Below are 16,720 nucleotides of genomic sequence, written 5' to 3'. Positions count from 1 at the left end.
GTCCCATGTTTTCACTTGGGACAAAAATGGTGAACTGGCAAAAATGTCATTAGAAGCATCCGGTTGCATGGGCCACTTAAATTCAAAGCTACAAGTGTACATGTTTACTTCACTAAACCTTTTAAATTGACAATTATACAGTTACTCTTACCTTAGTCTAAGCCATCCTCCTCTGCTGCGGCTCTCCACAGAGTACTATGGAAGAGTAGGCACATATAGACACTTTCTAGTGTTAATTTAACACTTGCTGTGTAGAACCCAGTGTTTTGATATGGACAAGTTCCTTAAAGCAGTCTCTTCATTCAATTTTTGAAATGTTTTGAAACATTGAATCTTTTTCTGAAGCAGTTGGTTAATTCTTCCTTGAGTGTTTTTGAAACAGTGACTCATCTACTTGAAGTTTTGAAATGGAGAATAATTTTGTGACGTACTGATTTCATTTTGGAGTTTTCATTGTTTTAAAACGCTGAATCATTTTTCCGAGGTAATTGCTTCATTCGGCTATTTGAGTGTTTTCAAATAGTAAATCAATTAGTGCAGTAAATGTTTAATTTAGTTTTTGTGTATTTTGTTGCATCAAAAAAATTTGTGAGTGAATTATTTGTTTGTTTTTGTATGTATGTTTCAAAACAGTGAATCAATTTCTGAATCACACTATGTTTCCATTGTACGGTTACACACTTTACAAAATATGATAATTTTATAAAGCTATTGTTTCATTTAGTATTTTAAGCATTTTAATGCAGTGAAACATTTTTTTGAAGTAGTTCATTCATTCGGGACAAACATTTGAAAAGCTTCATGTGTTGGGATAATCTTGGGGTGAGGGGTGGGCTCAACTGTAAATCCACCCTGTACATGTGCCTTTGGTCTACATACTGTAAAAGGACAAGTCTTTGATTTGCAGATCTCCTCCGGGTAGCAATTTGTTTTCTGCTGTCACAGAAAGTTGGTGTAATGAGTCTGGTGGGAGGGCACCTGCCTGTGAGATTACATTTTGCTCTGAGGTATTCCAAAAGTAATTTGACAGCACAAGTCCAGAGGGTGTTCGGCAGCTCTCCGAGTCCTAACAAAATGTGCCTCTCACTCGCCTGCTCTGCCTGTTGTTCTCTTTCTTGAATGCCTGTCATAGCTGGTGTGTAGCCACGCAGAGGGAATCTGAGAAGAGACAACAATGTCCAATCATATTATTGCATAAGAGCTTCTTTGTATGTGACGTGTTGTGTTCCCAATCCTCAGGTCCTCTGTAGCTGTTCCTCCTCCTGTGGTTGTAGTTGCACCCAGTACGCAGTCAGAAAAGGTCTCCCTCTCCTCCCTATGACCCGCTTACGACCTGGTCACCATGATGGCCTCCATGGTTGCCAATGGAAACCGAGAGGAGCATTCTCTGGTTTTGAAAGATGTGGATCCAGAGACGTGCCTGATTGTGTTCAAGAACCACTGGGCTCAGGTAATTGACCACTTCTCACCAAAGCAGAGTTCCTAAACCTGCATCCACAAACCATGTCAAAAGTAGAACTTCTCTTCCATGTTAAAGTCTGACGGTAGAAACTGACTGACTCCGGTGCTGTCCCGGCAACACTGCACCGTCACAGCGAGTGGAATCTTGGCATCATGAAGCTGACAGCCTCAGACTTGGCTGTTTGCACAGATTCTGACCCTGTTCACCCTGCAGGAGCTGGCATGCTGCTCGGCCTACTCCCACTCCAAGAATAACTAACTTTAGGTATTGTGTAGCTGTAACAGTATGATTTAAATAATCCTTTTCATGTTAGGTGGTTTGATTTAAAAAGAGCAGAATGACATGTTACATGCATTATTAATGTCCAGGGGGTGGGGCAACTATGGTTTGAATAAGACTTGGACAGCAATTTGTTGAGGTGAGTTCTAAATATTAAAAATAGGCCTCTTACTTGTTTAATACACTTTAATTTCTTTACTTCAGAGTTTCTGAATTAGATTGCGTGATGTGTCAACAGATGAATCATAACACAAACTTGTCTCATTAGACTTTAACTAGCTAAAGCTAACATTTGACTTATTGAATATTAGATAACTAGTGATACATTATAGTTGACAATTAAACTTTGACTGTTTGCAGCGTTCTGCTTCAACTCACTGGTTGTAAATACAAAAATGGCGTCACCACTTGTCACGCACAAGGAAAAGAAATGCAAACCAACATTTTATATATATATATATATATATATATATATATATATATATATATATATCTCAAACCCCAGGACAAATCACGTCCAGGTTATGTGCGATCGATATTCACCTTCCTGGTGGTTCTTAATTTACTAATAACTGTTAGGAAATAACAACTCTCCGTGCAACACCATGTTAGTGAACGACTGGAACCACTCCACGCAAGCAAAGGATCATGGGACCCTGAAATTGCCTATAAGCCACATAGCAACCTTCTACCCAACACACACACACACACACACACACACACACACACACACACACACACACACACACACACACACACAGAGGACTAAAAAATATAGAGAAAGGACAAAATTTACAACATCACAGATGGGATATATCAGAAGTGGGCAGAAAGTTCAACTTTGATCTGCCTCAGGAGGTCAGGAATACAGATTTTGTTGTTGTGCACAATTTCAGAAGGGAAGTTTGAAACATAATTTTGTCTTTCGTCACCTGTTGTTGTTAACAGGTGAGTGATCTTTGATTATTAAATGATGATGATAATAACAATAATAATAATAAAACCTGTATTCCTGATTGTGGCTTATTTTGTTTTGGACACCTTGGCAGCACATATTCACCCCTACAGCATCTGATTTCCATGTTTTGTTAATCAGTAGTGTGATAAGGCTTCTCTTGACTTTGGTTTCAGCTTGGAAACCTTGTAATCTGAGTAACATGTAGGCGTAACATTAGCTCACCGTTTGTTAAGATCAAGAATTTCATAGAAAGATTAGGTTAATAATTTGTTGTGTGTTATCAGCCAGTCTTTAGGCCACACAGCAGTCATTTTCTTTGCTGACACACGCAAATTTATGTAAATTTAAGGTTTCAGTGCAGTGTCTTATGTAAAATATATTCCTGACCACAATTGTCGTTAGTTTCAGTTCTGCAATACACATACAAACAAAACAAATTCTTAACACCAAAGTTGTAGGGTACAAATAAAACCTTTATCAAATCTAAGAAATTAAACTAAGTAAATGTTAAATGACAGCATTGGCTGTAAAATGGATAGACTTCTGTACGCTGGTGTCCTTCATGTAGTCACTCACACTAGCTAGTGCTTAGCCCGCGTGTTGGTGGGTTAATGTTGTGAATTGGTCACTCAAGGAAACACTACTAGTTAGCATTCAGCTAACCCCTGAAGTTCATGAACTATCTGGTGTTAATATTATATTAGTTTTGTGTTTGAAATGTGATATGATGAATTAAAATTTTTAGCACATTTATTTTTTGTCAAAAACATGTCGGGATTGGGTGGTCTTCATGCATAACATGATGTGAATTAACATGAGTTGTAAATTTGATTAGCCACTGAATTTAGTGCTAGTGTTTAGCAAACATGTAAGTGAAATAATTGTGAATTCACTCAAGTTAGCATTTAGCTAATGAGGTCCCACGTCAACCTTACCGTTGTGTTTATTTCTAGCTTTCTATAATCATTCCGGCCCTGCATTTAAACCCTTAATGTTCAGCTCAGCCGTTTGGCAGAGCATATTGATATCTACAACATTGTGTTGAAAAATGTGAGTATGTTAAAGGGCTAACTCCACCCTCTAAACAGAGTCTGGACCCATACCTTTTTATTGCTCATGAGGTGGTGAGGAAGGTTTTGATTCCTTAATCTTGACTGCTGATTGGCTGAGAGCCTCTACATCATTGCAACCTAGATGTCACAAAATCATGGTAACTCTTGAGGAGAAAATTATTTTAGTTGTTGAAAACGTATGACATCATACGATGTAAAACAAACAAAAAACCTTGAATCCTGATAGGTTTTCATGAAGCTTTTGTTGCCCAGTTTCGACAGCAACCTGTGACTGTCACAGTTGAAAGACAAGGAGGTCACCGGTCTGTGGTGTCTGATGTTTTAGGATGAGGTCTTACGGATTTTGATTGCAGTTCTGTGACACGAAATCTGAACAAACCAACAAATGCCAAAAACGGTGATTTACAACAACACTGACTCTCATGTCACTTTGTTAGGTGGATAAGAGAACCTAGCATTAATGAATGAGCTGTCTGTTGTGTGTACTATGAACAGAAATACAGGAACGTAACAAAACCTTTTTTATTTTATTTGCAACACTTTTTTATTTTCAATAACATGGAGGAAACTACCTTTATTTGGCTGTTGCCTGATTACGCCAACTCCGCAGGTGCTGCTGTTCTCAGGGACATCTGAGCGATGGTCTCAGTGTATTCAGGGTACATGAATTCCCAGTCAGAGGTCTGTTTTCAATTAGCATTCCAAAGTACTTTTTCAAGCAGGAGGTCTGAAATGTTCAACTTCTAGTTGTCTGGAATGCAGCAGCTGCTGAAAAAACATTAAATCACACTGGTTAAAACCACGACCTGTGCAGTGCTAAATTGTCATTCGCCCTATTGATGTATCCCATAATCCCTTGTGCGCCAGAGAGTTGCTGCAGTCAAACAACATAGAGAATCCACATTATGACAATTGTAAATGAATATTATACTACAAAAATATAATTTTTTATGCTTTTCATCACGTTAATAAGAGACTGCTGCATGATACCCTGAAAACCTGCTAAAACAATTATAACAAATAATCCGTGTCTGCTACGTTTAATCTGCGTGGAATTTAATAAATGAAAACCGAATTTTAGACATATATATTAGTCTGGAACAAAGAGGACAGTGTTGTAAAGAACAATAATCACGATATTAAAGAGCAAACTTCACTTTCCTCCAGAACGACATGATCAGGAAGCGAGCGTAGCTCACAGCAGCTCCCATTGGAAATAACAGAGAGACAGCCTGTGATTCTTGCATGTTTACATAAACAAACGCAATAACAACATCTATAAACCCAGAGAATATACGAGGTCTATTAGAAAAGAAACCAACAGTTTTTTTTTGTTTTTTTTTAATTATATGGATTGAATCACGTGTGATTACATCAGCCAAGCTTGAACCCTCGTGCGCATGCGTGAGTGTTTTCATGCCTGTCGGTGACATAATTCGCCTGTGAGCACGCCTTGTGGAAGGAGTGGTCCAGCCCCCTCATCGGATTTTCATTGTCTGAGAAGTTGCTGAGAGACTGGCGCTGTGCTTGATCAAAATTTTTTCAAAAGCTGTGAGGCACATCCGAGTGGACATCATTCAAGAAATTCAGCTGGTTTTCGGTGTAAATTTTAACAGCTGATGAGAGATTTTGGATTGTTTCTATCGCTGTAAGGAGTTCCCACGGAGCGGGACGTCGCGCAGTGCTCTGAGGCGACGTCGTCATCCTGTTTCAAGCTGAAAACCTCCAAATTTAAGCCTCTGTTGACCCAGGACGTCGTGAGAGAACAGAGAGCTTTCAGAAGAGGTCGGAATCAGCAGTTTATCCGGACATTCCACTGTTAAAGGAGATTTTTTTTTTTAATGAAAGACGTGCGGACGGATTGGTGCATCGGCTCGCAGCCGGCGCGTTGTGCCCGCCACAGGGAAAACACCTCCGTGTTGATAACCATTTGTAAAATCCAGGCGGCTTTTGGTGGCTTTCAGTTCAGTGAGTATCTGATAAATTGTTTAACAGCAGGGCATGTTCCAACTTGTCCTTAAGGCTTCCATCGGAAGTGTTTTTCCTGTGGCAGGCGCGCCGCGCCGGCTGTGAGCCGACGTGTCAATCCGTCCGCATGTCTTTCATTAAAAAAATCTCCTTTAACAGTGGAATGTCCAGATAAACTGCTGATTCCGACCTCTTCTGAAAGTTCTCTGTTCTCTCACGACGTCCTGGGTCAACAGAGGCTTAAATTTGGAGGTTTTCAGCTTGAAACAGGGTGACGACGTCGCCTCGGAGCGCTGCGCAACGTCCCACTCCGTGGGAAGTCCTTACAGCGATAGAAACAATCCAAAATCTCTCATCAGCCGTTAAAATTTTCACCGAAAACCAGCTGAATTTCTCGAATGGTCTCCACTCGGATGTGCCTCACAGTTTTTGAAAAAATTTTTGATCAAGCACAGCGCCAGTCTCTCAGCAACTTCTCAGACAAAGGAATTCCGATGAGGGGGCTGGACCACTCCTTCCACAAGGCGTGCTCACAGGCGATTGACGTCACCGACAGGCGTGAAAAAACTCTCGCATGCCCACGAGGGTTCAAGCTTGGCTGATGTAATCACACATGATTCAAATCCAGATGTTTTTTAAAAAAATAATAAGGTTGGATACTTTTCTCACAGACCTCGTATTCACGAGAGTTTTAGGCACAATATAAAAATAGTTTTATGCTGCGATGTTAATGGTGTTTGTGTGCAACGGTTAAAGTGCAGCATGATCGGAGCGTGTCAATGCAGTTCTCAATGTTACTGAGATCTCGCAGCGCGGCGACTTCTTCGAAGTTTTGCAGGATTCGAAACGTCAATAGGGTGAATGCCAAACTGATGCAGTACAGTGTCAGCATCATTATTCATCCCCTTGCTGCTATTTTGGGTGGAACCTGAAATCTTACAGCAGTATCCTGCTTGCAGCACAATACAGTGTGATATGGCACAGTTGTTGCAAAAAGGAATACTTCAAACCTTTGGGGAAAATGATGTACCTTCTTTCAAGAAATGGCCAGCAGAAATGACCAATTTGTTGCCGCAATACCAACTCAAACATCCCGTCAGTTTTCATGAAAATTGGTTTAGTTTCTATGTATTCCTAGGAATAAATCAACAAACCAACTAGTGCTTGTGTTTTTGGATAGCTCTTCTGTTGCTCTCTTTTAAGATCACTGTTACCTGTTTGACTAAGCTGAATTACTGTGTTTCTGATCTGAGTTGCTGTGTTCCTGACCTCTGCCTGACTAAGTGGTCACTCCTCTCACCTGCCGCCCTGAGGAATTTCATTGTGTACAGATTGTTGCTACTGAGTGCTCTAATACAATCTGTTGGAACTGTTAACAGTAAACCAGCTTTTTTATCTGCCATGGTTGTGCTTTACTGTGGGGACACCAGTTGTTTGTTCTCTACTGTGGGGACACCAGTTGTCATTACACCATCATCGTAAGCCCCAAGCCTGTTCTCCACAGACAAGGTGGTCATAGTGTGATAACCGTGTGTGAGTGACATGTGCAGTGTTTTTTTTTTTGTTTTTTTTTCCAGTTTGCTGTGGAGTCTTGTTTTGGTGGGGGTCAGGGCAGAAAACTCAGCCTCACACAAGCATATGGATGGGAAAGGCAACAATTTTGTGGCCTACTGCTGCACTGACAGCAACACAAAGATTCATAACTCAAGTCAATACCCCTGTTTATTGAGCATTTTACTTCTGAATGAATATAAAATTCTTTGTGATACATAATGTAGTTTAATATCTCCAGGAAAATAAATAAAACACAATGTAATTATCATTCCCCTTGATTCCTACGGGTTTTGTGGCCCTGGCCAGCCTGTGGCCCAGTACCGGATCATGACCCAGGGATTGGTGACCCCTGGTCTGCAGCAAAAGAGTACTTCTCTATGGATCTAAAAAAAGAAAAATAAACTTCTTAAATGTTTTGCACACCTTCACCTCAGTAAATACTAGACAGACTTTACCAGAACTGAAGCCTGAAACTCAGCCCATGCCCGTGAGGCTCTGAGCTGGATTACAGCTCTGCTCTTGTTTCCAACTGCCGTGCCCATTTCTCCTGAGTACAGCTGAATGTCATGGCAGCAGTGGCAGGCTGGGGACACTGACACAGTTGTTGACTCTGGCTTTTATGCCGTAGACACAGAAGGGAGGGACTTAATGCTCAAAGTGCTGTTTGACTCTGTGCCACCAAACAGAATTTAACTTTTGCCCACCTGTTTGTACCTGACTTTGATTGAAAACAGTTTTTTTTCTTTCCTTTTTTTAATCTGTAGGAAGCTTCACTATGTGTGCTATAAAGCTTTGTCATGACGCCTTCGTGTGCTAGTCGGAAGATCCTACTGTCATGTTTAAGTGCCTTGTTGTTGGGGTGAAATGAAACTGGTGGAAAAACTAGATAATCTCCTTGTTTTTAGTCAAAACACACTTCCGGGGCAGCGAGGAACGAGATGGCAGCATAATGCTGAGCTCCTGAGTCGATCTAAGAATAATCTCCCCCAAAATATGAAAAGACTGGAAATGCGAAACCAAACTGATAAGAAATGAGCGAGGGATGAGGTCAAAGAAGTGCAAGGAAGAAAAACATGTCCAAAGACCAAGAAGAATGCGATTTTGAAGACAGGGCGGCAGACCAGGATAATGGCGACCGTGGAAAAACCAGCTCGCTGTTGGAGGGACTCACCACTATCACGACAGAAATACGAGACCTTAAAAAGGAGCTGAAGGAGGATTTCTCGAAATTCAAGGACGAGTTTAAGGAGGAGATGAGACGAGAGTTCGTTGTATTTAAGGACGAAATGAAGCGAAAAGTAGCTCAAAATGTTGCCGATATAAAACAACAGCGGAAGGACACAGCTGAAGCACAGGTGAGAGTGACGGAGCTAGAAGAATGGAGCACGGAGGCAAGAGAAGCGATCCTCACCCTGCTAAAGCAACAAACAAAACTACAAGACAAGCTGACTGAAGTAGAAGGACACGGGAGACGTAACTTGAGAATCTATAACGTGATAGAAAAGGACAATGAATCCGTCCCGGAGCTGGAGGAGGATATCCTCTGCCGGGAACTCGGAATACCGGAGGACACCGATCTAGACATTCAGCGAGCACATAGAAGTTTCGGAAGAAAGCCTCCGCCGGGAGCACCCCCGAGGTCTATTATTGTTAATTTTCTGAAATACGAAACCAAAGAGAAAATCCTGACCAAAGCCTGGAAAGAAAAAATACAAGTCGAGGGGAGACAGGGTTTTTTTTTATCATGATTATCCCACTGAGGTAATGATGAAACGCAAATCCTACTCCGAGATCAAAAAAGTTCTCAAGGACAAAAAGATACGTTTCCAGACACCCCTGAGCAGGATACGGATCCACTGGTCAGACGGACCTAAGATCTACAACAGCGCTGAAGACGCAGCGCAAGATATGAGGAAAAGAGGGCTGGAGACCGGCGGACGGCACAGCGGTTCGGGCGGCGGCCCCCCACTGGAGGAACAGATCCGGGTATTGTGGTGCCGTGCCGGAGGGAGGCCGGCGACAAACAGAGGAGCTGCCGCCACCGAAGATGTGAATCAAAATACAGCCAACCATGTGAAGGAAAGGCTGCAGGAGTTTAGGAGATGAATGAGACGATGGACAACCAGGTCAATGGACAAAAGGTGACATGGAGGTATAGAAAAGGAGGGAGGGGGGAAGAAAAAGAGGTCAAAAATCATTTATGTCCACCTCCCTTTTTTACCCCCCACCCTTTTTGTTCTCCTCCCAAACTTAATAAGTCAAAGAACAAATAAGGGTTGGGGGATAAAATTCGATCACTATAATGCCAAAGAGTTTAACTTTCATGTTCCACCTCACCCTCACCATATAGTGAAATTAATTTATTATTTTTATTTATTTATTATTATTTTTTTTTTCTTTTTTATTATTATTTATTATTATTATTGTTTGTTGTTGTTGTCCCCCCCCTCCCTATTTCACTACTAAATTTAATGTAACAGAAAGGGTTTAATGATCAGTTACTTAAAGCAGAGAACCTTGTTTGCACTTCCATTTATTTAACACTTATATAGCTTAAAATGGAATCGACAAGAAGAGCTATTAAATTAGCAACTGTTGGACTATCTAGTTGAATGGGAAAGCCTAATTCAGGTGTACCCCAGACCACTAGGGGGGCCCTTTGTTCAGAAAAGGCTATCCCTCACTCCCACCAACAGGGAGCCGGGGCCTGCAGAGAGCAGGACCATATTGGCTGGGAAGTTCAGTTTGTTTTTGTGTGTGTTTTGTTTTGTTTATAGGAAGATACTGGTGGGGAACACTGCAGCCAGGGGGCTACTAACCATTTTACAGGACGTTAACAATGCAACATAACGACGACACGGTGGTGTCATTGAATGTTAATGGATTAAACAAAATCAAAAAAAGAGATAAAGCCTTAGCAAAGTTTAGAAGAGAGAAGAGACAGGTTATTTTCTTGCAAGAGACCCATCTGTCATGAGAGGAACATGCAAAGTTTAAAAAGCTAGGGTATAGGAACTCATTTTTTAGTTCCTTTGGGAAAACCATAACAGGGTGTGGCAACACTAATTTCTAACACAGTAAATTTCGAACTGAAGAAAGAAATAATGGATAAGGAGGGGAAGTATATTATGATTAATGGAAAATTAGAAAACCAGCTTGTGACCTTGCTCAATATATATGTCCCCCCGGAGAGTGGGAAAGCCTTCTATGAGAAAATATTCAACCTTATAAATGCGGAGACAGAAGGTATATTGGTGTGCGGTGGGGACTTCAATGTAGTACTGAACGACAGGCAGCCAAAACAAGTATTAAGGAAGGCAAACGACAGATTAATAAGTACATGAATACAATGTTGTCAGAAATGGACCTACTTGATGTATGGCGAGAATTCCACCCATTTGATCGGGACTACACCCACTACTCAGCCCCACTCCTTCTATAAAATATTTAAGAGCTAATCCCACTACTACAGGACTCTTTCAATTACAGTCTTACAACAGGCAAAATCCCTCCCTCATGGAAAGAGGCCATTATCTCCATAATCCCGAAGGAAGGTAAAGATAAGGAGCATTGCCACAACTACAGGCCTATATCACTTTTAAATGTTGACTACAAACTCTACACCTCAATTATCGCAAAAAGATTGGAACCATTTCTCCCAGACCTAATTCACGAAGACCAAACTGGCTTCATTAAAGAAAGACAAGCACAGGACAATATCAGAAGAACGCTACATGTCATAGAAAATATACAAACGAACCAAGAAAGTGCAATTCTAGTAAGCATTGATGCTGAAAAGGCCTTTGATAGTGTGAATTGGCTATTTCTTTATAAAATATTGAGGAAATTTGGGTTCAGTGAAAAATCTGTGGATTGCATTAGAGCAATATATCAAGAACCCACAGCAAGGATAAAAGTAAATGGCAGTTTGACAAAACGATTCAATTTGGAGAGGGGGACAAGACAGGGCTGTGGCCTCTCCCCAGGCCTCTTTGCATTGTTTATTGAGCCTTTGGCCCAGCTGATCAGGCAGGAGGAAGAAATTAAAGGGGTAAAAATAAGAGATGAAGAACATAAGATAGGGCTATTTGCGGATGATATACTCATATTTTTAAAACAACCCAATGAAAACTTCCCAAAAATAATAAAGCTATGGGAAATACTCAGGATACAAGATAAACGTCACAAAAACACAGATCTTGTCATTTAATTACAATCCATCCCAAGAAATAAAGGGCCCTTATAAGTTCAAGTGGAATGCCAAATCAATAAAATATCTGGGTGTAAATATCACAAAAGGGCTGGATAAATTATATGAGGCAAATTATACCAAAATAAATCAAGAAATTAAAAGGGACCTGGGGAGATGGTCTGCTAATGCCCTGGACTTCACTTCAAGAATAGAAACAATAAAGATAAATATTCTCCCAAGACTTCTATACATGTTCCAGTCCCTGCCAGTAGCAATACCACAGAAGCAGTTTGTGGAATGGGATAAGTGGATTTCAAGGTTCATATGGGGTGGAAAGAAAGCTAGGATTAGGTATAAAACTCTGCAGCTCCCTAAAGACAAAGGAGGATTGGCTTTGCCAAGTATTCAGGAATATTTTTACGCTGCACAAATCAGATCCTTGATATACTGGTGTAATGATAAATATTGGGCAAAATGTAAAAGTATAGAAATGGCCATGACACATACTGAGGTACGAAATCTAATTGCAGATAGAGGATTATTAAGAAAACTGCGTAACCAACTGGACGCAGTAACCATAAACACAATTGAAATATGGAACACTGTCTGTGAAAGGTACAAGTTGGAGAAAAAAAAACAGATTTTGAGCTGGTTTGCATTCGATGATAGATTTATCCCAGGGATATATGATGAAGGGTTTAAACAATGGTCACAAAAAGGAATTACAGCGATATGCACAATGATGGATCAGGACAGACTACAGAGTTTTGAAAAGCTACGGAATAGGTTCAGACTAGAACAAAATGACCAATATCGATACCTGCAAATAAGGGATTACTATGAGAAAGAGATAAAAGTGGCCACTAACAATGAAATTATTGAGGTATTCCGGAAAGCATACAAAGGAGAAAAATGTAGAGTAATCTCAGCTTTATATAGAAACTTGATGTTGTGCAACAAATCCTCCTCTCTGTATATTAAGGACAAGTGGGAAAAGGAACTGAACAAAGAAATAACTGAGGAGGAATAGCAGAGTATCTGTAAAACACAGTGCACATCCACTAGCTCCAGGATCTGGAGGGAATTCAATTGGAAGAATATGGTTAGGTTCTTCATAACTCCAAAGCTCAGAAACGTAATGGTATCTACACAGCAACAGTGCTGGAGAGCATGTGGGCATATAGATGCAGACCATACCCACATATTTTGGCCCTGCCAAAAGATAAAAGGGTACTGGGATAAAATATGGCAATGCCTACAAAAGGTAATAGGTTACAAAATACCAAAAACGTTTAAGATGCTCTACTTAGGGAATTTAACACAAAACATAATTCAAAAAAAGGATGAATATCTTGTAAAGTGATTGCTGTCGGCAAGCAAAAAAACAATTACAAGACTATGGTACAAACCAGAGCCACCGACCGAGGAGCAGTGGCGGTGCACTGTGGAAGAAATTTTTATAATGGAGAAACTTACACACAAACTGAGATTGCAAGAAGAACAATTCGAGATTAAATGGAGGAAATGGACTGATTATAGAAGACAAGAAGAGGACACCACCACTATAAATCGACAAAAAGAACATGGATGAGTGACTGTTTGCTAAGATATCTAGACTCTTTGATTCGCCCCCCGCCCGAGTAACTGTGTACCAGTTTGTTCTTTGTTCGTTACTACTTCTTTCTGTCAATAAAAAATGTTACAAAAAAAAAACACACTAGTTGTAAGATATTGATGTTTTTTTTAAAAACTAGTCATATTTACTTGTTTGACAACTCCATATTTTCTTGTTCTCTTGGCAGATATTTTGCTTGTTTTAATTGATATAGCCCTTAAATTATATCTTGCTTGCTTGTTTTTAAAGATGAGTTTTTGCAGTGTTGTGGGTGCATTTGTGTGCAAGGTACATGTTGACGCCTTGAATGTACCATAACTGCAACAGCACGTGAAGGCAGCATTATCTTCATTTCCACATACTGCTATACTGTTTCTGTAATGTTTTTGACATATCTCTGTGTGTATATCATTGCTATGGAAACACCGGTGATGTATGTGCAATGCTCCTCCATGCGCTTCCTTGTTTTTTTTTGTCATAAATTTTCTTGTGTTTTAGGGCTTTTTATTATTATTATTATTATTATTAGGCTTGGAGAATAAAGTCATAATATGATGAGAAGCGACGACTACCAGTGTTGTGCCAAAGTAGTTATCCCCTCCAGGAATTGTATCCCCTGGAGCGCCAACAAATACAACCCCACAACACTAGTTTCAGCCATCTCCTCCACAAAAGAGGCGATTTCGGGAGCTACTAATCCACGGAACTACAGGCGAAGTCTGTGTGGTCCCTCCTCCGGAATAGACACATTTTCTTGCATATTCTTTTCGAAGTTCTGAAACTAATGATTATGATTTTTTTTTCCTTGTAATATTACAAATTATTTTTCTCATAAAATTATGAATTAATTCTCGTAATATTATGAGGTTTTTTTTTTTTCTCATAAAATTACGACTTTATTCTCGAAGTCTTAAAAAAAAAAAAAAAAAAACCTCAATGTGGCCTTAAAAGGCCGTCGTAGCCTGGAGCATGTTGAAAATAATTGACTTTTTGCAGTGAATTGCAGAGAGAGTGGTCGTAACAGGAAGTTACCGTTCTATGTTAGCAAGCTTTGGATAGCTAACAAGCTAGCTCCTTCAGTTGCTTGACTGTTGTCACTCAAATACTGTAGTTGTATAAATGAAAAGAAACTACGGAGTTTACCGCATTATGAATTTGAGTTATGTTTTGCAGCTGTATCACTAGCTTGTTGCCTTTCTGCTTGTTTTTTGTCTATGTAGTGACGTGTACACACATTCCGCACAGCTAGATGACAAAACGAGTCCCTCATGGCTGCTGTGACTTCTGTTTAGAATGAATTTCTTTGTGCTGAACATAATACATATCGCATATATTACGGACATTAAAAATGTATGTGGAAGCGAGGCGTACAAGAGTTTAGAGGTCCTAATGTGCAACATGTTTTAATTTAACCTGTGCGTTTTTAATATGGCTAGTGTTTCATATTAAAGGGCAAATCTCACTCCAGTCAACACTGTCTTGTAAAATATTATATACCGGATTATAAATCATTACTTCCAAGTCTTTAACTTGTGCAAGTCATGATTAAAGTAAAATAAGCCAGAGTGCGTGTGAAAAATGCACAACACATTGACAGCCATTTTGACTGACTGACTTGTGTGAAGGTCACTCCACCTGTGTCCACGAATGAAAAGAATACAATCTGTGGTTGGATCCATGTTTTGAAGACCATCGTCACGCTGTGCTGGGCTTCACTTCTGCAGTCTGTCCCAGACGCACTCAAAAAAAATAAAAAAATAAAATAACTTCCCATTTTCCTCCTTAAAATATTGTCTTTGGAAAATCTGTTCACCTATTAAACATCACTAGTCATGTGACTATGTCATCCTAAAACATACATTTTTGCCATTTTGATGTATTCACTGTCAAAGTCCACAAAAAACATTGATTTCACACTTGAAAATTCTGTTTTTCCCATTCATTCGATAGAGCCTCGAGGGGCGTTACCCTACATGATGATCTGAGTGTTTATCAGCAGCAGGTGAAATCAGGCTAAATTCCCCATGTTTGACTTAATTTTTCGGGGCATATGGCACCAAAAAGAAAATGCAATACATCAGTATTTTCATAATTCTTTATTTATTTTGAATAGTCAGCTCATTTGACATTTTATTTACTGGTTATATGCACTTTACACATCTTGAAATTCCCACAGGTCCATGTCTGTAAGGGTAGAAACTCCAGGTATAAGTAAAATTTAAGCCTCTTATGGCTCATTTTAGAGTCCTGTGACTTATGTAAAGGAAGTCCATATGTGAGTGGTTGGTTGCATTGAGACACGCCCACTGAATCCAACAACACCCCTAAAACAAAACGGCTTCATTAACGTCAACCCTCTGTTTACATCGTGTGTTATGGAAAATTTGGAGTATAAGGTCACATCAGTATCAGTGTGTTAGTTTTTCAGACAATGATCACAAAAATTCCAGTCTCTGTAAAAGAAAGTGTGAGGAAAATAAGCTCTAGAATTCCCATCCAGACACTAAACCTCCAAATGGAAAATATTCTTTTTCCTTCAATAAAACTGAAGAGTGTAGCCATGTCTAATAATGGGATCACTCAAGACATTATTAGACGATCTCTGAGTGTCAAATGATGGGGGAGGTGGTGGCGTAAAGGCTTGCATGTTGGACTGGGACACCAGCAATTTGGGTTCGCTTCCCGATTGCAGCCACGCTCCCAACTGGCCCTCTTAACAACAGTGCTGGGGAGGAGTGGGAGACACGTGCCGTGGGCCCTTCTGGAAATAAGTCCTTTGTTGAGACTTTTGTTGGTTACCCACATTAAATAAGAGAACCTCAACCTCAATGATCCCAGAGCATCACTGGAGCAGGGACCGAGGAAACGTTTGGTTGCAACATTTTGTGTGAAATAATGTTCCTTTTCTCTCTTACTGCAGGTGGTGAAGATCCTAGAAAAGCATGATCCTCTGCGCAGCAGCTCCAATCTGCCTTCGCTCGGTGTCAACCTCAACCCTGGCTCTTCCGGCGGTCCCCGTTTTGGCCCCGTTCCCGGAGACGAGGCGAACGCAGTGCAGAACTATGTGGAGCACATGCTTTTCCTGTTGATGGAGGAGGACAGTGGTCAGGGTGGCGCCATGGGCCCCATCTTGGAGTTTGTGGTGCTGGAGAACGTGATGGAGCGACTTTTTGTCTGGAGCCTGCGCAGGGAGTTCACAGACGAAATGAAGCTGGAGCAGCTGAAGATGTACGAGATGCTGGTGGGCCAAGCCCAGCAGCCGCTGCTCCACCACAAGCCCGTCCTGCGTCCGCTCATGATGCTGCTGTCCTCTTGTTCTGGCACAGCGGCGCCTGCGGTGGAGGCGGAGCTGGTGCTGCTGCTTCACCAGTTGTGCTGCATCCTGGCAAAGGACCCTTCGGTTCTGGAGCTTTTTTTCCACACCAGCGAGGACCAGGGAGCGACCAACTTCCTCATTTTCTCCCTGCTCATCCCTTTCATCCACAGGGAAGGAGCTGTGGGTCAGCAAGCCAGAGATGCCTTGTTGCTTATTATGTCGTTGTCTGCCGAGAATGAGCAAGTAGCCAAACACATCGCAGAGAATACTTACTTTTGTCCGGTAAGTCCAAAGCAGTGTTTG

General features: G+C 40.7%; 1 protein-coding gene across 2 annotated transcripts in view; it reads left to right on the top strand.

Moving 5' to 3' along the window:
* Nucleotides 1-16,720, top strand: part of fam160a1a (family with sequence similarity 160 member A1a) — a 54,140-nt gene that overhangs the window by 18,959 nt on the left and 18,461 nt on the right. For both annotated transcript variants that reach the window (XM_034188379.1, XM_034188380.1), the window contains 2 exons: nt 1,240-1,450; nt 16,022-16,699. In XM_034188379.1, the coding sequence (XP_034044270.1) occupies nt 1,343-1,450; nt 16,022-16,699 (786 nt within the window). In that variant the 5' untranslated portion in view covers nt 1,240-1,342. The remainder of the gene's footprint in view (nt 1-1,239; nt 1,451-16,021; nt 16,700-16,720) is intronic.

Source organism: Thalassophryne amazonica, chromosome 15 (genome assembly GCF_902500255.1).
Source record: "Thalassophryne amazonica chromosome 15, fThaAma1.1, whole genome shotgun sequence".
NCBI classification, from domain to species: Eukaryota; Metazoa; Chordata; class Actinopteri; order Batrachoidiformes; family Batrachoididae; genus Thalassophryne; species Thalassophryne amazonica.
The sequence above is the reverse complement of the archived record's forward strand: the minus strand, read 5'-3'. Positions and strand labels throughout refer to the sequence as shown.